This window comes from Tachypleus tridentatus, chromosome 7, assembly GCF_004210375.1.
Source record: "Tachypleus tridentatus isolate NWPU-2018 chromosome 7, ASM421037v1, whole genome shotgun sequence".
Classification (NCBI taxonomy): domain Eukaryota; kingdom Metazoa; phylum Arthropoda; class Merostomata; order Xiphosura; family Limulidae; genus Tachypleus; species Tachypleus tridentatus.
The window spans coordinates 153387950-153413865 of NC_134831.1; the positions used below are offsets into that span (position 1 = coordinate 153387950).

The 25916-nt window shown below is 32.3% G+C and overlaps 1 protein-coding gene and 1 long non-coding RNA gene across 14 annotated transcripts in view; one reads left to right on the top strand and one right to left on the bottom strand.

The window, feature by feature from the left end:
- Window positions 1-25916, bottom strand: part of LOC143256934 (uncharacterized) — a 496333-nt gene that overhangs the window by 369583 nt on the left and 100834 nt on the right. The window lies entirely within an intron of this gene.
- The window catches only part of LOC143256929 (chromodomain-helicase-DNA-binding protein 7-like), a 183856-nt gene that overhangs the window by 144535 nt on the left and 13405 nt on the right, over window positions 1-25916 (top strand). The window contains 9 exon segments of the mRNA XM_076514817.1: window positions 3523-3730; window positions 5551-5675; window positions 6112-6731; window positions 13217-13339; window positions 17123-17416; window positions 17737-17803; window positions 17955-18604; window positions 19307-19433; window positions 24727-24923. Coding sequence (XP_076370932.1) covers window positions 3523-3730; window positions 5551-5675; window positions 6112-6731; window positions 13217-13339; window positions 17123-17416; window positions 17737-17803; window positions 17955-18604; window positions 19307-19433; window positions 24727-24923 — 2411 coding nt within the window.

A 25916-nucleotide genomic window follows, 5' to 3' on the forward strand; every position in this document is an offset into this window, starting at 1 on the left:
CTAAGTTGAAATTAACTAATGCTTAATAAATATAGTATTTTTTCAATAAACTGTAAGTTACTTGATTTGTGTTTGTCATCTGGATATGATAAACTTAAGATAATATTCAATAACAAACAGTTTAAGTTATTGGTTGTTGTGATCATTGACATGCACCTTAGTACTTCATTTCTAATTGTAATGTAGAATTCATTCATGGAGATATTTACCCATTTTAACTGAATCTGTTTACATTTTTCTTGTGTGATAGAACCAGATGAATCTGTTATGATGATAATTTTGCGTAATCCTAGCTTGGTTAATTGGTATAAAAGTTCAGACAGTTTAATTAATTACAGTATTTAATGTTAATTTTACTTTTTTGTATAATTGACCATGTAAAACAAAGTATCCTGAAATGCAGTGTAATGCTATAAGGATATTACACAAAACAAGAACTTAAGATATTTTCTATACTAATAAATAAAGATAATAACATTTGTCTCATTTGTGTTTAGCCATGAAGTAGCAGCTAGTAAAATGGCTTTGAGGTTTTTTTATATCAGGTACAAACTTTTAACTCATAGCTCCATCATCTCTTGACCAATTTGTAATTTAGTTACAGTTTTGGACTCAGGAGGTCAAAATTTTTTGTTGATGTATTTTTAAATGCCCAAGGTCTCAGATTAACTTATTGTGAACATGTCTAAAATAATTTCAACTTAATGGTAGGCTGGTAGAGATCTTGCTGAGGAGACAAATTGGATTAGATCTTTGCACACTCCATGCATTGGATTTCTGGTCCACAAATATATAGCTAATAAATGAGAGAAAAAGGTTTGTCTCGTAATTAATTTACTCTAATTCTACGTAAAAGGATTTCAAGTGCTGGGGCTATTGAGGATTCTCTGTTGTTTTCTTGATAATGATCTGTGATATTCTTCATAGGTATATAATTATTGTTACATCTGGTTATCCCTAATAAAAAATAAATATATCCAGAAAAAGATATTATATGTTGCTGATAATTGTTCACTATATAGAAGAGAGAATTACAATATTATATCTTACCTCTTCTCACAAAAAAAAAACTTTCTTGACTTCTACTGCTCTGTATTAGCACAAATTTTCACTTGCCACAAAACTTCACATGTTAGTGTATACTAACATACAAATGATCATGCAGCAACCCTATAATAATTGGAGTGTGAGACTATCCCTATTGTAACTAGCACTTTCTAGTCATATACATTGATCACTTCTTGAGTGTTTTCATTCACAGTTTAATTAACTAATCCACACATTTTTATTTTAATGTAATTTCTCTTTCAGTTTGTTATTTTATGTTTTCTTTCTCTTTCTGAAAGAGTTATGATTTATTGTATTTTATCTTCTCTTTCAATTTTGTGAGTAATTTACTTGCAGCTTTGGGTTGTCACCATTATGATTGCTCTTATTTTAGTAGCAAAATTCCTTCCCAAGTCTAATGAGTCAACAGCTTCAATGCTATAACTATTTATCTGTGGTGATAAGTATTCTATTCATTTTTCTTTTCTTTGCAAGAGCCTTTATCACATATTTGAATCCTACTCTGTGGTAAGAGTTGCCTGACTTGGTATACTTCATCTTTATTCTACACTGTACAACCTGTGGATATGCAACATGTCTGAAATTTAGATTCTTCCTACTGTTAACCTCATATACCATTCCAGATGCTTCAAGGTGTTGAGTGATCTTTTACATCCCATATGCATTAATATACAATGTAGAGAATAATATGTCACAAGCTCATTTTACACCCACTGTTGTGTTGAGATGGTGTGTTCTGATAGACTATTTATAGGTGCACCTCAGAGTCCTTTGCTTCATAAATACGTTTGTCCCAGATTGTAAACTCATAGACTAATGGGGCCAAGCATGAGCAGATGGTTAAGGCACTCAACTTGTAATTAGAGGATTGAGGGTTTGAATCTCTGTCACACCAAACATGCTTGCCCTTTCAGCTGTGGGGGCATTACAATGTGATGGTCAATTCCACTATTCATTGGTAAAAGAGTAACTCAAGAGTTGGCAGTGGGTGGTGATGGTTATCCCTCTAGTTTTACACTGCTAAATTAAGGATGGCTTGTGCAGATAATCCTCGTGTAGCTTTGTACGAAATTCAAAACAAACCATAGACTAATATGAGTAAAGTAGATGGAGATCACTGTCCACCTGTTATGATCTGTGACATTTTACGCTTGCCCTACCACAAACCTGATGAACAATTCCAGATAGCAACAGGTGTTGGATGAATCACTACATCAGTGTAATTGCTTTTCTTTTCTTTTCAGTATAAGGCTTAACAGCCACCCACTGGACTGTCTCCAGTGCTGCAATCCTCCAGACTCTTCAATGCATTATTTCCTATCTTTTAGTGGAGCATTTAAGTACTTGCCATTTACTTCTTCCTAGTCACTGGGATGGTGAACTATGGAGGCATCTTGCTGAGGGTGAATAATATCACTCAGTTTGAGAGGATGGTGGTGATATTCTGCAGGGGTCAATGGCATGATGCCTTTCAGACTGCAGACCTGCTATATAATCCCAAAGGCCAGAAGGTGTTGGAAATAGCACTCTATCATATATATATATATATAAATTAAACACAAATGAAACAAAGGCAGCTTGTCCCTCTGGCTGAGATATTTTTCTTCCTATAATCTTCCCGAAGTTGGTTGCCATAGATTGGATGGTGGTTGGAGACAGTCCAGCCACACAAGTCCTTACATGTGTTTGGTTAGTACCCTACTCTTAATGCAGATAAATTCTTAATACCACCAAGTTTTGGACTGGAGAAAACCTCAGAATTACAATCTTGTTTTCTGCCATCCACTGGATGTTGGTTCCCAGTGCATCTGATGTTGATTGTAGCTGGACAAGACATGACTTCTTGCATGTGTAAAGTCAGATACCTTTCTTATATGGAGTACTAGATGACCAGGTTTTGGACTAGAGATGAACACCCACCTTGGCTCTCATTCTTCCTGCTGTCCGCTGGTTCCTGGTAGATCTGGTGTTGGTTTTGTTGGAGGTGCATACATGTGAGACAGGTTCTTGATACAGGAGTTCCTCTACCATGCCAGTACCCATTTTTGAGGTGAAAAGTAGAGGACTCATTTTTCACCTATCCTCCCCACTTCTAATGTTAATTGGTTTGGTTACTTGTAACCAATCTTGAAGGAATTAACATGTGCATGATTAGAGAGGGCATAGAGAAGTGTAATACTCGAGTTGGTGGAGGGTTGCTGGATGATCTTAGTATGCAGTAATAAGTGGAAGTAACAAGGCAGGTGGTGAGAAGGCATTTGTGCAAGTAAAAAGCAATACAAGTTAAGAATGTTTTTTTGTGAGCAGAAGTAACTATCTATCAGAAATGCATTTTCAGTTTAGCAAAATGTTAATTTACTGGGGATAAAGTAAACTACATTGAAAAGTGAGTTAATGCAGTTAATGGTTCTGTGAATCCAGCTGTTTCTTTACTTTTTTCAATTTATTGTACAGTTCACATTCCACTCATTGTGGAACCAATTTCAGAAGAACAAGCCCGTCATTGTCTCCAGAGGATTGAACTCCTGAGCAAGATACGAGAAGAGATCTTGTTTCATCCTGAGCTGGATGAAAGGTTAAAATTGTGCCAACCCTCAGTGGACTTGCCAGATTGGTGGCAATGTGGAAAGCATGACAAGGATTTACTCATTGGTGCTGCCAAGTAAGAATTGATCTTCCTCAGTGTAGTTTAAGAAATTATCATAATTTTTTTCATGTTTTGAAAAACGTCATCAAGATAATGGATTTTATAACTTTCTCAATCTAAGACCCAGGATGAACATTCAAGACAGCCCCTTATTCATTTGCCATATGACTAAAAACTTAAAGTAGAATAACTGTCATTCTAAAATTTAAAAATGTTAGTGTACTTATACAGGTCTGCATGTACAGTTTATTTTAACACAAGATCTTTTCCTCAGTCAGAGACACTTTGGTGGCAGGAATCTGACATACAGGATCCTGGAAATTATCTGATTTTGATTAAACCTATATAAGAAGTAACATTTGTTGAGATTTGATTTATTTTCAAGTTGCAGTTTCCATGTCTGACAAAAATTGACTGAGTTATAACTGGCTAATCAGTAGTAGAAACTCCATAGTTAATGACAATAATTCATGTTGTGTATCAGATCCACAACATAAGCCTTTATCCACTTCACCCATCATTGCATCTATGTTTCAGACCACAGCTGAATTGATGTACAGCTGACCATGATTGGAACTTTGCTACGTTTAAGCATGTCATCATCTTTCATCATTATTTTTTCACTTACCTGCTTGTGCAAGTGCCTGAAATGTTTGACTTGTAAACTGTGCATCTGCTGTGGATGTGATTGTAGTGAGCTTTTTGACAACATTGATTGAAGGAAATCTGTCTATTCAGCCCAGTGATACTATGATGGCTCAGTAAATAATATTACTTTGATGCTGATAATGATATAAGTGTAGATAGTGGTAGGATCTAGAACAAGGTCTCTAACCTCAAACAGGAAGTTATAAAAGGTTGCATAATTTCACTTGAGAATTAACAAAACAAACATAATCATTTTATGTGTTATCAAAACTGGTAAATTGATGGGACCATTCTGAAACCCTGTGTTCTTTTAACTGCTCATAACTCCAAACTGAAACATATTACCATTAAGTGGATTGCATATTTGAATATAGTAGATTTTGGACTTTCCAACAGTGTATGCAGTATCCCCTCTTGATCTTTCCTTTGCACCAAAACATGACTTTGTTTGTGTGTGAGTGAGAGAACCTGTGCTAAAGTATTCTATATCTTTAACACTCAATTACAAAAAGAATACAATTCTAAAATGAAGGGCTGTCTCTGGTCTAGTGGTTAGTATACCCAACCTGTGAATCCAAGGAATCTTGTTTTGTATCCTGTTGCCACAAAAACACACTTTACTTTGAGATCAAGAGCATGCTGTAAAAGTGACAGATAAATCCCACTAGTCATTCAAACAAGATTAATCCATGAGTTTGTCAGCTCAGGATTAGGGACTGTTATGTGCAATTTCCAGATATTCCAAAAGGAACTAAGAAGAGAAAAAAAATTATTTCCCAATTAGTGAAACCAGACAGCAACAAGGAGATAAAGCAGCTCCATTTGAATATATTAGTATTTACAAAAACGAGGCTCAACTCTATTTGTTTTAGCACCTTGTGAGTTACCAGTGTCCTTTGTGAGTTTTTGAAACTCACAGTTTGAGAAGACATGAATTATGTTTAAGTATAGAAGTGAATAATTTTAATGTATTTCAATAAGAAACATTTTTATTTTGTTTTTGTACTATTAACTTAAACTTACTAGTAATATACTGTAATTAACATTTTACCACTTGTAATGTTAATTTTATTATGCTTTTTCAATTTGGGTTGGGATTTTGAATAGAAGTAGATCATTCTCATATTTTAACTTGTTATTTGGAATGGAGGTATAAATTCTTGATAATTAAAATTGTTTTATTAAAGGTATGGCTTGAGTCAGTTAGACTTCCATCTTCTTCATGATCCAGACCTGTCTTTTAAAAATGTCGTAAAAGAATTATGCCAGGGTAAAACTTGTGTCAACAGTAGCCAGTCACCAACCTTATCAGGTGTGTTTTTATGTGATTATTGTACAATATATATATATATAATAATAATTTAAACAATCTCATTTTAGTGAAATAATATATATGGTTATGAAATATTTGTAACTTCAAATTATCTGTTTCAGTCACATGAGAACAGATTTTTTTAAGGACTTAAGAATAAGTTGTTTAGCTGCTTGATAAAGAAGGATAATGTAAATAGTGCATTCAAAAGATATTCATATCAGATGTGTGAGATTGTTTTGCATATTATTTTATTGTGTGTGTGTTTGCTAGCCTGATGATGTTTCTATGTTAAATACTTAAGAGATACATATATAAAAATAACAGTTTCATATTTTTCATGAAATTTTTTTTATGTTTTAGTTTCTGTTATATTTTTTTTCTGCATTTGGTAGTTTCCAGGTATCTGTTTCAAATTCATTGTCCTTACTTACAGGAAGAACTAGCCCAGAAAGGATAAAAATTAAAGAGGAGACTCAAGTGAAGGAAGAAAAGCTGAACTCTTTAAAGGATGTATTAGAATATGAAAGTGTAGGTGAATTAAAATACCAATCCAAAACAGAAAATTCTGAGGAAATGTTAAATGAGAATAAGCTTGAATCTGAGAAGGTAAAAATAAAGCCATCTAAAGATGATGTTACTGATGAAGAGGAGAAAATTGGACCTGATAAAGATATGTCTGACGTAAAAGAACTGAATGAGCAGATAAAAACAACTAACCTAACAAAAGATGTAAAGACTGTGCTAGAGGCAATTAATTTAAATAGTGAACATGAGAATTTCCCTAAAGATGCAAATATTAAAGAAAAAGACTCTATAACAATAGTTAGAAATGAAACTTCAGTAAAAGATATCAGTAATTCTTTGAGAGAAACTGGAATACTCTCAACCAAGTGTGATATTCAATGTAATGAAACATACAGAGAGAAAAATAGTCCAACAAAATCTCAAGTGGAAAAAAACTCTAACTTACTTTCCTGTTATTCTCAAATAGTTGAAGAGAAAAATACAAGTGTCACAAAAGTTGATCTTCCTTTTAATTCAAAAGAGTCTCAGGTATTTCCATTGTAAATAATTAAGTATTATTTTATGTGAGACAGTATTTTAATAATAATCAATTATTTTATGATCTAAAATTACCTTTTGTGTGAAAGACGTTTTTTCTCTTAATAAAAATTAAATAAATAATGCAAAAATGATAACTTCAAAATGAGTTATTTTTATGCTTTTTTTTAATGTACAAAGGTACAATACTGTTTCTTTCTTACTTTGTGCATGAGAAACAGATGAAGACATTAACATTTTGCAAAATTCTATGAAAGTTTCTGATTACTTTAACTTTTTTTTTTCTGCACCACCAAGTATAAATTGAGCTATAAATAAAAATAATTTCTAGACATGATGTGTTAATATTGCTAATCAGCCAGTTTTTAATATGTAAGTTATTCTAAGAACTTACAAGTGAAAATAAAGAAGAATGTTAATATGTCTGTTACAAAAATCTATTGTATCCAGTGTCAGTAACTTTCTCTATACATTTTTTAGAGGAGGATAACTGTTTTTCCATACTTCCCTGTATCCCAAAACTTTTACATTTTATTAACTTAAAAAATGATGAAAACAGTGTGTCATCAAAATATTTTTTATTAGTAGAATAAAATATGTAACTTAAATGAAAAGTAGACAGTAATGCTGATTTATTTTAGAACCAGCTGGTGTATCTGTTTCCTGGACAGAAGTTGTGTAAATTTGTGATTAATGAAAGATTATCTTAGGATATGAAAATTTGCTTCCTTTATATGTAGTTGTAAAAAAAGTCCCCATAAAAAATGCAAAACATTATGTGAATTCACAAATATGCATATACCTCCACATGTACCAAACAAACCTTCATACCAAATTTACTAAAGGTCCATCAACAGAGAGCATAGTAGTTGTCAAAAATTCCCATAAAAACCTCAAAGTACAAAAACTAAAAATGTATAAGTATTTACCCTTGGACCTAATGAACCTACATGCAAAATTTGATAAAGATCCATTTTGGTAAAAAAACAAAAAATGCAAAATTGAAAATTTGTATGTGTTCCTGTATGGACCTAGTGACCCTCTACATACACCAGTTTTGATGAAGATCCATTCATACCCTGCAAATTAGTTACATGGACAGACAAGAGACTGCTTTATTTTTATATTAATACACAGTTTGAGAGTTTGATCTCACAAATCAAAGAAATATTAATTAAAATTATATGAATATTAAAGCCAAAACTAGGTATTATTTATCATGTTTGTACTATTAAAGTTTCATATAATTTAATTACATATTTCCACTGTGAGAAAGGAAACATCAAAGAGTGTTAATGACTCACCTTAGGTGTGGAAAATGTTGTCTTTATCACTTTATTTCTTTAGATTCATGTGCTACAAGTGATATAGAGAAATTGAATAACTAGATTTAAAAATAAAAAGGAAAAAATGTGTGGGATTAGAATTCTGACAGAATACTTTATCTCCTTTCACATAGTAACTTCCCTCAAATTGTGCTTCCCTCTCTTTGTGTTTTCTTATTGCAAAGCCACATCGGGCTATCTGCTGAGCCCACCGAGGGGATTTGAACCCCTGATTTTAGCATTGTAAATCCGAAGACATACCGCTGTAGTGGGGGCTTTCCCCTCTCTTACATGTGCAGTTTTTGCTCACCACTAGCCTTGATTTTTCCACCTACTCTCACATGTTTACATTATGATATAGCTGTACTGTAGCATGCAAATGAGTATGAGATAACACTGCACCAATAGTAGTGTAACACATTCTCCTAACATAGCTGACTCTCTATTCTGTAGAACTACCATTTCTCAATTTGGCATTTCAATGTGCAGTTCTGCTATATTTTTGCTATTTCAGAAGTTTGAATGCATTTTCAGTTAATTCTAATGTTTTAACAACTCTGAGTTGATTTTCAGTTAGAGGATGTTTATATTTTACTCAGTATTTATGAAATATTTTTCTTTTTCATTTCCACAAAATGAATTATCACTTTCAAGTTACAGCAGTGACTTCTATTATGGATCTGGCTACTTCTGATCCATGAACACTTACTACTTCAGTGGCTTCAAGCTCCACACTTTGTACGGAGGAGGTTTAGGTCATCATTCTTTACAAATTGAAAACTATATTGCTCTTTGCTATGTTTCCAGAACCTCAGCCAGGCTACCTTCAACCTTTGCTGCATCATCTTGTTCTGTGCTACCCCTTTGAATTTTCCACATTCACCATCAGCTTTCCAAGACATGATTTCCCAGGTATGTTGCCTGTTGTCTCTTAATCCTATGTCTTCTGATTTGTCTCCCTTTCTCCTTTATTCTGCACCATTATAAGTTTACTTAGTATCCCCTCTCCTGATGTTTTTATTTCTATTCTTTCTATCTCTCAATTGTATTTCTTTGTCCAATTACATTCCATTACCAGCATTCCTTGACCCCGCATTTGTCTAATTTGTATGCTTTGGCATATTATGGGTCACAATTATATTTTTAGATTCTCAGATCTTAGAATCTCTGATTCAGACCAGGGGTTCTAATCTTGAGACAATACTACGGTTTGCTCAGGCTAAATTCTTCCGTCTTCTCTGCCTCACCACCATTCTCTGTTTGCTTCTTCCATCCACCTCTTGTAAAAGTTTATCCATTGTTCTCTTGAGAGGGTTTTTGGTGGATACACTTAACCTTCTCTTTATCACATTGGCTCATATACCTTCCCCAGCCTTATCCCTTTATACATGGCTCTTTTGTTGTTGGGATCTTCTTGACAGGGATGAATTATTTGTCTCTATGCTTTCTATTTGTGTGGTCTTCATCTGACTCTTTTTTTTTTTTTTTTGACAGCCTGTTTTAGAAAATCTTCCTGATGCTTTGGAGTATTGTGTGAAGGTTACATGTCAACATTCCTCTCTTGTTTCTCATCGTTCACAAACTTCTCATTCTCCAGTTTCTTTGTCTTACGTATCTGCATCTTCCCCACTACCAGGTTTCTGTGGTGAATCACCATATTGCTCATCATTGTGTTTTGTGATGCTTGATGTTTTGGTGACTATCCCATGGATTCCTTGAGATTGTGAGGGTATGATTTGCCAGATTTCTTCACCTGTGGTGCCTCTTGTTTTAATAACTCATTCACTTCACTTCTCAGAATTCCATTTCATGCTAGCATTTCCTGGAAGTAGTTCAAGATCTTTTGCACAAGGATGCTATTATATAAGTATTTCATCCATCTCAAGGATTTTATTCTGAGTCATTAATGTGTCCAAGAAAATCAGGGATTGGCACCCTGTCACTGATCTCTCCAACCACAACCTCTTCATCATACTCCAGCAGTGTATCATGGAGTCTTTCCTCAGTCTTTGTTGGTCATTCACTTCAGGTCTTTAGATAACCAGGGTAGATGTTTAGATGCTTACTTTCATATTCCTATCTCTCCAGCATCTAAATGTTACCTTTACTTTGTTCAGGGAGTTGAGCATTTCATTTCTGTGCTCTAGCTTTCAGTCTAGCATCAGTACTATATATCTTCTTTCATGTGGTCAAAACTTTTGCTCATGGTCTTCATGCTCATGGTTTGTGGTTTCATCATTATGTGAATAACTGGCTCCATCCCAACAAGTTTCTTACAATCACACCTTAACATACAAGTGGTAGCTTATGTAGGATGGCTTTTCATCTGCATCGAGTTAGTGGAGCTCTTGGTTTCCAAAGCGAAGTCATTTCATTCTTATTCTTAAAAAGTTTTCTAGAAGAAGTAGAGCATTTTCCTGAATTTTTTATGTGGTTTTTCACCTTCCCAACCCAGCATTCTCATATTTCTGATTGCTTTACTTGGGATTTTGACAGTGTTGTATCAGATTCCACCAGTGAAAGCTGTAGGATGATCTTAGCTAATACTTTTCATTTCTCCCACTCCTATTGCATTTTTTCCTTTTCTGTTTTGCTTCTTTCTCATGATTCATCTGCCCTGTCTATGTCCCCTCTGATTGGAATCTTAGTATTTGGTTCTTTAAGCTTTTTCCATTTCTCTCTTTGAACCTTTGACCACTTGGTTCTTGTACCACCTCTCCCTAAAAACTTATTTCTTACTACTTTTAACTGATGGAAATCACAGGTCAGAAGTATTTTCTATCAACATATGTTGTATCCCCTATCATCATATCTCTGTTCTTAATTTGGATGATAGCTTTTTCCCCAAGGCCCCAGCAGCTCATGAAGGGGACGTCACCTTTACTTTTATTTCTCTTCTTTCTATCTCTCAGTTGTATTTTTTTTCCAATCCTGATGATCATCTTTGTCCTGTACTTTTCTGCATTCTTATGTTGCCCACACTACTACTTTCTGTGGATCCTATTTTTATGCCAAGGAATACTTTCTTTACTTGTGGTCTTTTTGCTCATCATTATCATATGAACTCACCAGCTTATTCTTCTTATTTATTTGTCATTATTTGAATATATTCATTTTCCAAGTGTGCTCCCATCAGATATATATACCATCTTACCTTTTCCCTGGCTGTTCACTTCAATTGCTCACTAAAAGAAATTGTGCAGACTGGTATGTGGACCATACCACAGACATTTAGAGCCCACTATCTGCATCATTTGGTCACCTCCTCATCTGATTATCCATTACTGTCAGTCACCATTCTCCATACTTCATTTGGACTCTGTAAAGGTAAGTTCTTCCTTTTATTTATACTCTTAACAGTGGCCATTTCACCTTTTCTTGCTCCAGCTCTGTAGTGTGTTGCCTGTCTAGGTACACTTAACTGTGAATCTGCACTACATGGCCTGAAGGGTCTATGATGCTCACTGAAAGATGGAGTGTTTCACAAGGTCACTAGAGGTTACCTCACAGTATTTTGCTTCACACATAAGGCCTTTACTAGACTGTACCAACTTGTGGGCTATCATGAGTAAAGCAGTGTCAGGATTACTGCCCCTATCTCCTTTCCAAATTGAATAAACCAGAACTGGCCTGATTTTTAAAATAGGATTGTTGTAGTCACCCATTGCCCTGTCTTATACCTCCCTCTTCCTTTGGAATATGGGGATCTGTGTCATCTGTTGTTTTTTTGTTGCCTGAGTGTAACTAATTCTGCTCAGTCAAGAGTTTGATGGTGGTACTCTGTTAGTTTAAGTGGTGAGTACTCTACTTCTACTGTGGACTAGAAGAAAAATATCCAGTGCCACCTGGTTTTGGATTGGATGAATGTACCACACACAATTCATCCTTCTAGCAGGCTTTCCATTATCCTACCACTGCCTGGATGTCAGTTCCCGGGCAATCTGGTGTTGGATTAGCATAGGATTAGCCAGCATCAGTCATCACACATATGGTTGGTAGGGACTTTCCTTCTGCTGCAGAACAGAAAAAAAATTCCTGACACCATCTAGTTTTGTACAGAAGTCAATCTACCATATTGCTTTTCACCTTTCTACCATTGTTTGGATGGTGGGTTTTCAGGTGATGTAGTGTTGGTCTGCACACTCATGCTATGGTTAGAATAGTGAAATACAAGTCATTTTCCCTTTTGCTTCCTGGTTTTGAAGTAAAAACAATTGGGACCTTCTTCCTACAGGTAAATACTGAAGATTGTCTGTTTTTAGACTGGAGTAGACATACTAAATATGGTCTGATGTCCCCTAACCACTTTACACCATCTGGAGGTTTCAAATGCAATTTGAATGTGTGTCCTTTCCACCCTATTTCATGAAACATTTTTCCAACAGGTGAAGTGTATATTTAGTTCAAATGAGGTGTGATCTCATGTGGGTGTCACCCCATACATTAGAGTTTCACACTTCTTGTAATCTCTTCAGGCAGCTTCTGAAAAGGGCTCATGTAGGGAATCTTTGCACTAGTTTCTTCACTATTTTAATGTGGAATTCTTTCTATTTTGGGAGTAGAAAAGGAGATAAGGTATAGTTTTAGAAAATGAAATTTTCTTTCACTGAAAATATGATTACAATAGATATTTATCTCCTTTCACACTTCTCATCGATCCTCCCTACTCCCAGTTTACCTTTTTGCTCTAATCGAAGTCATGGTTGTGTTTTATAATATAGAGGAAGTTAGCTTTATAAGGAGGGTGTTTCACTCCTGTTGATTGAGAGCTGTTGCATTCTATAGTGCAAATATACCAAGAGAAAACATGCAAGGGTAGGTGGGAGCATCAAGGCTAGTTTTAAGTGAAAATTGCACATATATAGAGAGTAGCAGAAATTGAGGAAAGATCTTATGTGATAGGAGATAATTATCTATCAGAAATACATTTTTAGTGTTGCAGAATGTTAGTTTCCATCTTGCTTGTACTTCTGTTTTGTATTTCAGATTTAACAGTTTGACCTCCTCCAGCTCTGTCTGTAAAATTTTTGTAAAGCTTATTTATTTTAAATGCATAAATAAATGCACTGTAAAGATATAAGATGTAGAAAAATAAGGAATTGTTTAGCAAGATAAAATAAAAAAAGTAACTTATTTATCTTCACTGTATAGGACATCTTTCAGAATGATGACATTATGTGCCATGGTAGTTTTAATCTGGAGTTCAAACACAATGAGTCATCTGTCACCAAATTTCCTGCTCAGTCTTCAAGAAATTCCCTTCAGTGGCCTAAGGTTTGTTCAAAAGTGTTTGGTTCTCATGTCTAATAGCATTTTGGAAAATATTTCATTGTCCTAATAAAAATATAAACCATTATTGTAAGTTGTAAATTAATAATATTTTATTTCCAGTTATTAAAATTCTAGCTCATGCATACTTGTTTTGTACATAGTTTTGAAAATAAAAGTAACCACTTATGACTTTTGACATAATTTCATAGTAAAACAAAACAATTAATGCAGGATTTCCTGTTTATTCAGAAGTGAAATAATATTTTTGGGTGACAAGGCAAAAAAGCAAGAAATACCAGTAGTTACTTCTTGAAGATGTTTCATATGCTGTTGGAAAGTCTATAATCTGCTGTATTCTAACACCTTACGTGATCCATATTATGATAACTTATTTTGATCAGAAGCAGTGAAGAAACATGGGGTCTTGCATTTCAACTCCACCTCACCAGCAATCATCATAAATGCTAATTGATTATCTCTTTTAACCCTTTCACCATGGGCTCAGTCCCAGGGATTGACCTTGTAACTATTTTATGCATGTTATAGTTTTCATACTATGACTTACAATACACTGGGTATCTTCACAAAATTTGGCAGATTAAACATAATAAGGCTTTCATACATCAAATATTAGAATTTTTAGTTAAATATTTGTTTGTGCATTTTTTTATTATTGAAATGTTAACTGTTCTACAAGCAAAGTAATTTTGATTTTAAATTAAAAATATCTTTATGCATCAGAAAGAGTCAAATTTCACTTGCAAACTTTCTATAACCACCTGATAAAATCCATATAAATATCAATTTTTTTAGAAAAACTTTATATTTTATTTGTTATTTTCTGTATACATATCTTATTTCTGTAGAGGTTTGGTCAGATTGACAGATCTTTTTATCACCATAGAAAAATTAGGGAATAAAATTTATAATCAGTTGTTTTTTTTGTTCTAGAATGGTATTAAATTGTAACATGAAACCTCAAGTGTTTATTCTAAATAGTTTAAATCTCATAACTGTTATATATATATATATATACACACACACACACACATGTCTGTTTCATATAAATTTAATACAAGTTATGATTTACATAATTATAAAGAAAGTTTTAAATTTATTATTTTTAGAAGTGATAAATTATCAACATTTGATTAAGTAACTGTTGACAAATAATTTATTCTGTAGTTCAGTTATTGTGAATTGATGTTATTACTTGAACCTTCTGAATTATGTTCATTGCTTTAAGTGAGTATTGTTATGTCATAATGTTTCATAGTTGTAGAAATCTCTAGGCCTCAGTCAGGTAGTATACATATAATATATATAAGAACCAAGCTAGTGGAAGTAAGTAAATTAGTGAAAGTAAGACAAAGTTAGTATAAGATAAAGATCTAGTTTAGCCATGAATAGTGTATAGTGGTAACTCTTAGAGTGTTGTAATAACAGATTGTATTGTATTGACCAAGTAGAGAAGAAATTGCCTTGTCAATTGGGTTTTAAAAACCTGCTTTTGTACATTTTGATGAAAAGGAAACAATTACTTAATGCTTTGGATACAACAACAGAAAAATTACATTGGTGATTTTTAAGTGAGTGTCACAGCCTTGTATTGTAAAAACAGAGTAGTAGAGAATAAGTTGTCTTGTTAAAGGGTGCTCTAAAGTAATTTAATCCACCTGTGTGGACTTTCAAGAAAACGAAACAGTTATTTAAAGATCTGGATACAGCTGTGATAACCAGTAATATAACAAGTTTTCATACACAAGTTTCACTTGTTTCAACTATATTATTTTAAAACAAGTGGGTTTTGTGTTGTTTGTTTACCATTGAAATTTATCACCATCAAGTCACTGACACCTACTGTAAGGAATCCAGGCCCTATAAAAATCTGACCAGCATTATATATCTATTGATATTTATTATTTTTATCTTTAACAATGTCTGTAAAGTAGTCACATTTTTGTTATAATACAGTACACATATATGTGTGTGTGTATATGCTATTTACAAATTAATTCTAAAATTTCAGTTGTTTTTTTTTTCAAAACAAAGAACAGTGAAAATGGAAATGAGAAAACCATGATCTCTACTATTTACAGTTATAAAGAAGTTTGTACACACTTGTTTTTCCTTGCATACTAAGCCTTGCTGAATTTCACACATGGAGGATGTGAAACAAAATAACTTTTTAAGGTTCTATATATGCATTTTGAAGTAACAGAAAGTTATAAACTACTCTAACAGTATTATGGAATTCCACAGTAATTTTTCAGGCTTACTAACTAAACTGTATTTGGGTCTTAAAAAATACTATTTTAAACCAATTTTCTCTTACCCATTCCTTCTGAGATTGGAAACAGAAGTCTAAACTTGGGAAATAGATATCTTTAATAGACTGAGAAAACCACATGGAGGAAATTCTAAACTTTTGATTAAACATAAACACATGATAAAGTAAGGTAGGTTTATGTAAGCATTTCTACAAATGGAAGGGATAGGAGGAGTCACCTTGGTTGATTCACTAAGTATAGTCAAATCTCAATAAATAGAAAAATAGGTAATTCTTATTTTATATTCTAGTTTGCCAGTATCAGTAATTTGAGGTCCTAATTTGTAAGGAACTAAAGGGTTTGTATTTGAATCTTGCAAACATCTAAATTGAATCAAAACTGCATTCAGAAAAACATGTGACACAAAAAATATCAATAGTTAGGAATTTTGTTTCAATATTTACGTTTAAATTAAGAAATTAACGGATATATAATACTAAACATTTTGTCATATTATTGACATACTTTAATAAAATTGGTGAAATTGGTTTTGAAGAAAATTTTGAATTTAAGTCTACAAACATGAAGACATGCCCTTTGATCATAGGAAAACCTGTAGTAATAGAGCTAATGAACAAATAAAATTATGCAACCTTTACTTATTGTCTGTTTGAGATTAGAGACCTTGTTCTTGATCTTCTGATGTGGCAGAATGCTACTAATACTATCGCTACTGTCTTTGTTAGCACCATACCTATTTTTGGGTGCTGTGACAACATCTTTGAGGCTTGGAAGATGCATTTACCTCATGAATGGCTGTCAGAAAGTTGCATTCACAGTTACTGTGTAGGTTGCAAGTTGAACCTTTGAGACATTTACATGTGTAGGTAATTAAAGGAATAATGAATAATGGTGATTGATGCTGGCATGCCAAAGAATAGCAGAGTTCCAGTCATGGTCAATGAGGTTTGGGGCTATCAGCTGAAGGTCTTTTGGCTCTGGTCTGAAACCTCAAATGCAATGAAAAAGAAAAACAAGGCTTGCATAGTAAATTCATCAGTTATACAAGAAGTACTGTCATTGACTATGGTGTTTTTTTTCCTGATTTGACCAGTCATAACTTGGTCAGGTTTTGTTTGATTTGGCTATGTAAATTTTAATCATCATATCCTAGCATATAGTACTTTCTTTATAAGTTTCATCAGAATTAGTTGAATCATAATTTTTTGCACCCAGTATTTGCCACCAAAATAGGCACCTCTGATTGAGGGAGAAATCTTGTATTAAATAAAAAAATAAACATTTTGTGAACATAATTTATTTAGAATATGTAAGTTATGTGAGAATACTATAGTTATTTTCTGTTGTTACTGAAAATGATTAAGTAGTTATTTTTACTGTTATGATTTCCTTGAAGATTTACTGTATTTTCCTTCAACAAGTTTCATGATGTACATGTGAAATTTATCTGCCCTCATTTTAAGACATTATATTTTCTGTTCTCTAACTCAAACAGGACCATGTGCTTCAGGCTAGAGTTGAGCACATCTCTCATACTATAGAAAAAAATGAGTGGCCCATTGCATTTATGCCAAATTTCACAGTAATGGGAAGTGCAGCCGTTACAACCATCACTCCTTCATCTGTATCAATAGTTTCTCCTATCCCCAGTTCTGTGAATCAAAACAGAAGTGAAATTTCATCCTGTTGTACACCAGATAAGATTCCTCACAAAGAGTCCATACTACAGGACACACTTATTGCTGCATCAGAATGTGGAGTTGGTAGAAGTAATCCTAGGTTACCTATGGTAGGTTTCTTTTTCAGTGGTGTAAACAGTTTTGGTTTGAAACCCTTTTTATATTACATTTAATATCTTATGTAATGTGCTTTATAAAGCATCTCGTGAATTTGTAATTTAAACATTTTTGTCAGGATTATGAGAATCAAAATTAACCACCATTAATTTATGAAGAAAAAAAAGTTAATGTTTGAGATTTAAAGTATTTTGGTTTTTGTTTGTCATTTTACTTGAAACATTTGTTTTTGATTTTGAAAAAATGTTTTAGTTTTCTTTTGGTACTAAAGCTGGAAATCTAAGTTTGTTATTTTATTGCTTTGGGTCAATAGAACGACGCCATTGGAGGACACCGGAGAAGAAGACGTAGAAGAAGAATTGCAATAGAAGCTGAAAGAGGTAATTTACCATCTTGTTTTTAGCTATCATTATATTCTCTAAAGAAAAAGCTTGACTATTGATATAATAGATAAGTGTATTTTAAATTCTTTTCTAAAACTAAATGTTATTCTTATTAAAATATATACAACTTCTTTGATTATTATTCTAGCCAAACTGCATACTGTGGTGTCTCACAGCATTCAGCAGCAAAAGCTTCACCAACAGTTGCAACGTCAGTTTTTGGGTCCTCCACCTCCTCCATCTTTACTCAGAATACCTTTACAGGATGATCATAAAGTATCTGATGAGGGTTCCTCAATTGTTAAACCTTCTGTTGTCATTTCCATTACCTCCATCAGTAGTCCCCCTCCAGCACACCAGAGCTCAACAAGTAGGGTTCCAGTTACTACTAGAACACTTGATCTAAGAGTTAAACCCACCTCAACATATTCTGGTACCACTTATGCAAACATTACATCCTCATATCCAGAATTGTTTGGGTCATCTTCAGCTCCCATAGATCTTAGTTCTAATTCTTTGCCATTAAGTAGACAACCAAATTATCATTTTTCATACAAAGGCAGATATTATGATCTGCATAACAATGGTTTACATGGAGATTCCTCAAACAGTGCACGAGTAACTAACACAAATATTCATGGACAAGTTCAGACCAGGATCAAAGGCCAAGGTAGGATAGGAAGTAAAATTGATGCTTTAGCTCTAAGCCTGCAAGCCAAAAAACAACATCAGATGCTATTGGAACAGGAACGGCAACACGAGCATGTGGAACTGTTGCATACAGCAAGATCCTATAAGGTAAATTCTGTTACTTAATTTCTTTATTAACATAAAACTTCTAAATTCAGTTTACTGAAGTAATTTCATTTACATTTAAAGATGGAAACATACAAGTAAAAAATTACTTTTTTATTTTTACCAAAACTATTTCCTATGCTAATTTTAAAAAAATTGTATCATGCTATTTACATCAAAGAATCTTTAAGCAAATTTAAGCCTTAGATTTTGAAATAAAAAAGCAAAAGTAACAAAGGATAGTTTATCTTCCTTGCTATTAAAAGTTTTGAATAAATACCTGTTTCTTTTTAATTTATGAGATTCATCTTTTAAAAAATCACAAGAAATAAAGAATTAATTACTTGGGATTCACACTAAGTATTAAGGAGGAGTTTCATATGTAATTTTTATCTTTAATACCTTTTATTCACTCTTATTAAACATTTTACATCTGAAGTATACAGGTTTTTTTCTCTTCAAACTTATTTGTAATATGTGATAAATACAAAATTGGTGGTAGTTTGTTTATTGATTTACTATGCCAAGATCTGGGGTTTGATTCCCTTAGTAGACACAGTAGATAGTGCAATATGATTTGATCTAAAGTAAACAAACATTACATATTATGAATGTTTTTCTTGTCAACCAGTTGTTGAAACATTTCACTAAAAACATATCATTAGGTTGTTTTACAAAATTATTTCTATTTTTCCTTTGTTGCAGGCTGATGAGCAGGATCAGCTTCTCAGTAACTTTCCTGGAAAAGGTGACTTGTCATCATCATTTAGGTCATTTACTTCTATCCATTCTCACAAGCAGAAGATATTAGGTCATTCTGCAGTGAAGAAGGGTAATTTTTTTCAATCCTTTGGTATCCAATTTGGTACATCCATTACCTGATGGCAAAACTACATCAATAAATTAACTTTCTTCCATACAGAATCAGTTCAGTGATCAAGTTTCTAATCTCAAATTGAGCATCAGAGTTTATACAATAAATGTTAATGTGGTATGTGTGTCTTCACAAAATTTGGCAAGATTTCAGTAAATATATTTTGTGTGTGCACAAAAAATCGGATTTTTAAACTAAGTATCTTTACTGAGTATTTGTCTATGAACTTATGAGTCAAAATGTTGATCACTTCAAATGTAAAGGGATTTTCATGACAGTGCAATATTTATATTTGACCTCTTGCTTTTTGTTGTCAGTTGCTCAAGAAATTTAAGCTTACTTTTTACACTGTATTAAATAACTTTTATTTACTTAAATAATGCACTCGAAATCACAGATTAATGACATGCACAAAATAAACAATCTCTTACTATGAATCGCAAATATTTTAATAAAGCGTACAAGCAACCATCTTAAAAAAAGCAGATTTGTTCTTGAAATGACACTCAAGACCTTCTATCTCAATGGCTAAGGCTGGTAAAATATTGATAATAACAAAAAATATTATTTTTAAATTGTCAGACAAAATTTGAAATTCATCCATTTTTTCTTCATGTTATTATTATTGTTTCAAAAGCTTACAGAAAAGGTGGCTGTGAATATTGTATTCAAACTTGGGCAAACCTACTTAAACAACTACCTGCAGGTTACAAGACTATTTTTGTGTTGGTTCTTGAAAGAGAAGGAGAGATTTTATCAGTTTTTTTTCATTGCTGCTGGCCAAGTTTATCTTCAGTGCCATTCAAGCACCGAAGCCTACAGCAAAAATGTCTAGGTATACTGTGAAAAAATCTACACATAGCTACTAAACAAACTCCTATGAAAGTGATAAGTCTGTTTTTAAGTTGATTTTTGAAATTTGAAATTTCTACCCTCTTAAAATTTCCTAAGTTCTTCTTCACTACCAAAATATGCTCTTTAAAGACATTTAAACATCATAGAAATGTAGAAACCATTTAAGCACCCTTATACTAGTCAGAAATTCTCCATTTTATATTAGTCATTGTCAGGATTTTAGTATGTAGGGCTGAGATTCTTGACATTCTATGATTTATTGGTGATAAATTTAAACAATAAATGGACAACACAGAATTCACTTGTTTTGAAGTAATAGATTCAAAAAAGTATGTACCAAAAAGTCTTTATACTAAAACATATCACAGCTGTATCTGAAACTCTAAATAATTTGTGTGTGTGTGTCAAATGTGCAAATAGTCTGGTTCAGTTACTATAGAACCTAACTGACAAGATTAATTATTTTTCTTCCGTGTTACTTACAACACAGTCTGGAGTAAATTCACTTAAGTTATCCCATGGGTTACCATAGTTGTATCCAGACTGTTAAAAAACTGTCTCCCCCTTATCAGAGTCCACACAGGTAGATTCAGTTGCTTCAAAACACCCTTTGACAAGACAAATTATTCTCCTTGTCTCTGTTAATTTGTGAAATTCACCTGAAAATATCATCTGTTATGGCTAAATTAAGAATTGTGCAGTCTGACTTAACATGTGCTCATTTGGTCTCCTATATATTGCTCAATTGATGCTTAAAATCTTCTACAAACTATGAGACACCATAACATAACAGTACTCACTTAAGGCAATGAGAAAAATACTGAACATTTGGTTAATGTGACGTCAGTTTACAGCAATTGAACTACACACTCAACATGTAACTTTTACCAAGTTCCATAATGAAATTTGCCACAACTCTTGTCTTCAAAATTATTACTTTTAACACTCTTGTCATAAAAACGAAATAATCATTAAATACTAGATCACTAAATAAACAATAATAACTCTTAAAAACAGGCTTGTATATCCAGCACTTGGATAGACTTTGTTTTATTAGGGTAAACAATGTGTATATTTATAACAGTGTCTCCAACGTTTTCATTATTGATTATATTTTACAAACCACTACAGTAGAAATGGCTATGAATATTTTATTGAAACTTGGAGAGATGCAGTATTGAGTATGTCATAAAGTAATTTCAAAATTAATTCAAGCACCTTCATTCTTTTGCCCTGAAGAATTTCTCTAATTTCTTCAGTTTTTGCTGTTGAATGAATGGTGTTTAACTACTATGCATTAATTGGAAACTGCCACAATGAGGATTCATCATTTCTTGAGTTCATTGTTGTACTTTGTCTCTACTTTGTTTTCTGCAACTATTTCATGAAGTTTTCTAATAATAGAAGATTACTATAGTAGATTTTTCTACTCTTGTGAGTGATAGTCTATTCTATTTATTTTTGTACTTTGCTTGTTGAAAGTGTATATACGTGAAACCTCAGACACAAAACCTCTTGGCTCAGTAAATAATGGTTGAGTGGAAGAAAAAAAAGCCAGTGCAGCAGTAAACTGTTGAAAAATATGTAACATTCAACTGAATTTATATGTAGGTATGTAGCTTAATTTTTCTCCATAAATAGCATAACAAACTTAACAAACAAACTAAATAGATATTATTAATTTAAAAAAGAGGAATAGAGATCATGAAAAAGTACAGAAGCAAGTTGAATCAAAATACAATTATTTTTAAACCAACAACTAGGATTTTTTAAAAAGATAAAAAAATAGGCTGGAAATTGTGTATACATTATTTTCTTAAGCTGTAAATCTGTATTTTAACTAATATTTATGAGTACAATAAACACAGAGTCAAAATAGGGATTTGTGATTTGAAGGTGATGAGGACCTATTTAAATATTTTCTTTTAATATTAATATTTTAAAACTTGTATACTTAACATAATTTATCAACTATGTTATGATACCACGTTTATTTGTATACATTTATAATAAAGTGATTTGATTATATTTTGAATGTAACTTCCTATAAGATCATGACACGAAGACTTTGACCTACCTGTGGCAAGAAGGTGAAAAACATTTTTTAAAATAATCTTGTACTTATACATCCCTTTCTTGTATATGCTTTACCTAAAAATTGCTTAATGGAGAAATTTAGTATTATATATATAATTTGTTTTAAATCATAAAATTTGATTTTGTGTTGCTTCCAACACACTACAAACAAAACGTTTGTTTTTGAATTTCTTGAATTTTTCTCAACATTTTAAAGCACTTTTAGCCCCTAGTGAGAAAAATAGTTTTGAAAAAAATTAGTAATATGTTGCTAAAACAAAATATGTTTTTGATTAACTTGTGGTCCAGTCACAGTTCATATATTTGGTTTTTAAAGCTTTGTTTATCATTTGAATTATGGGGTTACATTATGTTATCAAAAGAAATATTTTTTTTTTGTGGAAAACAATGAGGTAGGCTTTATGAAGTCACTTTGTACATGACCTAATTATAAATTGTTTCACTGTTAATGCTCGTGTTTGTTAGGCCATGTTTACTTTAGGACTTGTTGGCATATGCACCTGTTTGAATGAACAAAGAAAGTTGCTTGAAAATAAATGTAAGAGTGTATATGAAACTTGTTTTAAACATATTACATATGTTAAATGAAGCCTTTGTATTAACAGTTTTAAAAAGATTTGACTTTCATATAAATTTGATATAGTAAGCTATTTTTAAATTACAAAAGTGATCATAAACACAATAAAACTGAATATGGTGTGTTTTCTTTAATCTTATAATAAAATCTACAGTTTTATATTAAAAATGAAACTTTATAGAAAGTTTGTGGAATAATGTAGACATAAAAATCAATAATTGAAATATAGAGATATTTAACAAAGGTATTTTCAATTGTTTTTAAACAAATATCACAATGGAATATTTTGAATTTGCAGAGGCTGCATAATCCAGAGAAAGTTTGTCTCTGGTTTTTAACTATTTCAAGCATTAGTTTTCATTGCAATAAAAGAAACTATACAGAAGGTGCACAGCCAGATAGTACAATGTCAGGAACTTTTTAATAGTATGTATGGTAAATTAAATATAAAAGTGTGTTAAGAACTCTTTTATAGTAAGCATTTGTGATTTGTTGGCAATAAGTTCAAAAACATAAATGAACAGCACGCACTCCTCTCGTTTTCAGAATAATACGCATATTTTGGTCAAGTTAAACTTTTGTACAAAACTTCCTCACACTATGGGGATTGTATTTGTATCTTAAACACCATATAGTTTTCTTATTTTTGTCAAAAGTCCACTAAGGCTTATATGATTGCTTTGTAATTTTAGAATTCAGTTTAACAAGCTAAACTATTTTTCTCTATTTTTATTGCCAGACTACCCACGTATAGGTCACTCACATTGTTGTTGAATTACTGTAGTTGTATCCCATACTTTAAAAATCATCTGCTCCTATTTTGAATTTCCAAGAATCAACTTACCTTAGTCAAAATCTACTCAGACTGGTTTAATTACTTTAGAATATCCCTTGATGAAACAACTTGTTCTCCTTATTTCTTACAAAATTCTTAATCTCCCTCTAACATATCAACCATTTGGCTTTTCACTCCCATGACAATTGATTTTGCATTTAACTTTTCTCTTATCAAATTTCTTCTTCTTGTGACTTTATTCTCTTCTACTCTTTTTTTTCATCTACATGCTGCTAATTATATGACTGTCTCTTAGGAAATCTCTATATCCTTGGTATCAATAAATTATAAACACAACATATGATTCTTACCAAATCATGTAACCAAATTTATCATAACTATCTCCTTTAAAATACCTTTAAAATAACTGCTTTTATCTCTAAACAATCTTGAAGTATTCACTAACAAAATAAATAAATTAATGATACCTACACTGAACAGTCTTTTATATCTGACATATAGTGTTATTATCTATTCATGTGTTATGACATAAATATATAATCTCATGAATTGCCTTCAGTGTTGTTATTTGTCATTCCTTTTTACAGTTTATTTTATTTTTCAACTCATTTTTATTCCTTTTAAAATAAGTTCACATCTAAGAAAACTTTTCATCTTACCAAAAAGATCTAACTCATGAAACACAAGTATCATTTAATTAAATTTATTGTTAACCTGTGTAAATAATAATAAAAAGAAGAAAACATTAACATATAATAAGAAAAGTGTATTGTTTAGTTTCATAATTTTTGCTAATGAAGCAGTAAAATTATAAATTATGATTTTGGGATAACTTGTAGTTAAACATAAGGTATATCTGTAGTAGTGTTTGTTCCATTGAAAGGTTTGTCTATTTAAGTATGAAAATTGTTTTCATTTGTTTCTAGAGTTATCCTCCACACATGCTAAAGGTCATGAAGGTTCTAGACATATTGGTAATATTTCACTCCCAGAAGAAGCTGCAGCAGTACAAAAAGATTTAAAGAGATGGATGGAGAAACATCCGAAGTTGATTGCTTCTAATCCTAATTTGGCAACTGCTGCTGCTATGGCCTTTAGGCCATTAAACAGCATGTCACCTCATGTAAGTCCACAAATGTTATAAGGAAACAGAATGGAATGGAAGTGTGTTAATGTGTTGCTGTAAATAGACATATTTTATTTACAATAAGAGTAGAATAAAATATTTCATGATGATGAGAAACCCACTTGAAGTAAGTATATATTATAGATGGCTCATATGGGTATTGAAAACCTTTATTTAAAATACAAAACAAATACATTTCAATCTCCTGAGTTCATCATGAAGTTAAGAATGACTTTTGAGAAAGTAAAAGGAACATGGGAACAACTGAATTGACAAGTAAAATATTGTATATATGATAATTACCACTGTGATATCATGTGTGAACACCTTTAAAGAAATAAGTAAGTATAAAAGTGTTCCTTTGTGATGATTCATTGTTGGTTTAAGTTGTATTAGAAGAGCTTCTTTTTATTTGTTTATATTTATGTCTCTGCTTAATATGTTAATTTTATGTAATCATACTGTGTTTATTTGAGACTCAGCATTCAAAAACATAAAGTTGCATTATTTTGTGTTTATTGAATCTAGTCTTCATTATTTGACTTGTTTCTCCAATCTCTAGGTTGGTTTGGTTTGTTTTGAATTTTGTGCAAAGCTATACAAGGGCTATCTGTGCTAGCCGTCCCTAATTTAGCAGTGTAAGAGTAGGGGAAGGTAACTAGTCCTTACCACCCACTGTCAGTTCTTGGGCTACTCTTTTACCAGTGAGTATTGGAATTGACCATCACATTATAATGCCCCCATAGCTGAAAGGGTGAGCATATTTGGTGTGACGGGAATTTGAACCCTCGAACCTCAGATTACGAGTTGAGTGCCTTAACCAACTGGCCTTGCTGGGCCACCCAGTCTCCAGAAATCATGACAGTTGTTACATTGTATTTTGTAAATAAAGGTAGTGGTATGTTTGTCAGAGTAATATTTATGTAGTAGTTTGGTACTTTTTTTTTTTTTTAGTGTATTTAGTGTACATTACCTGGAACTTGGCACATG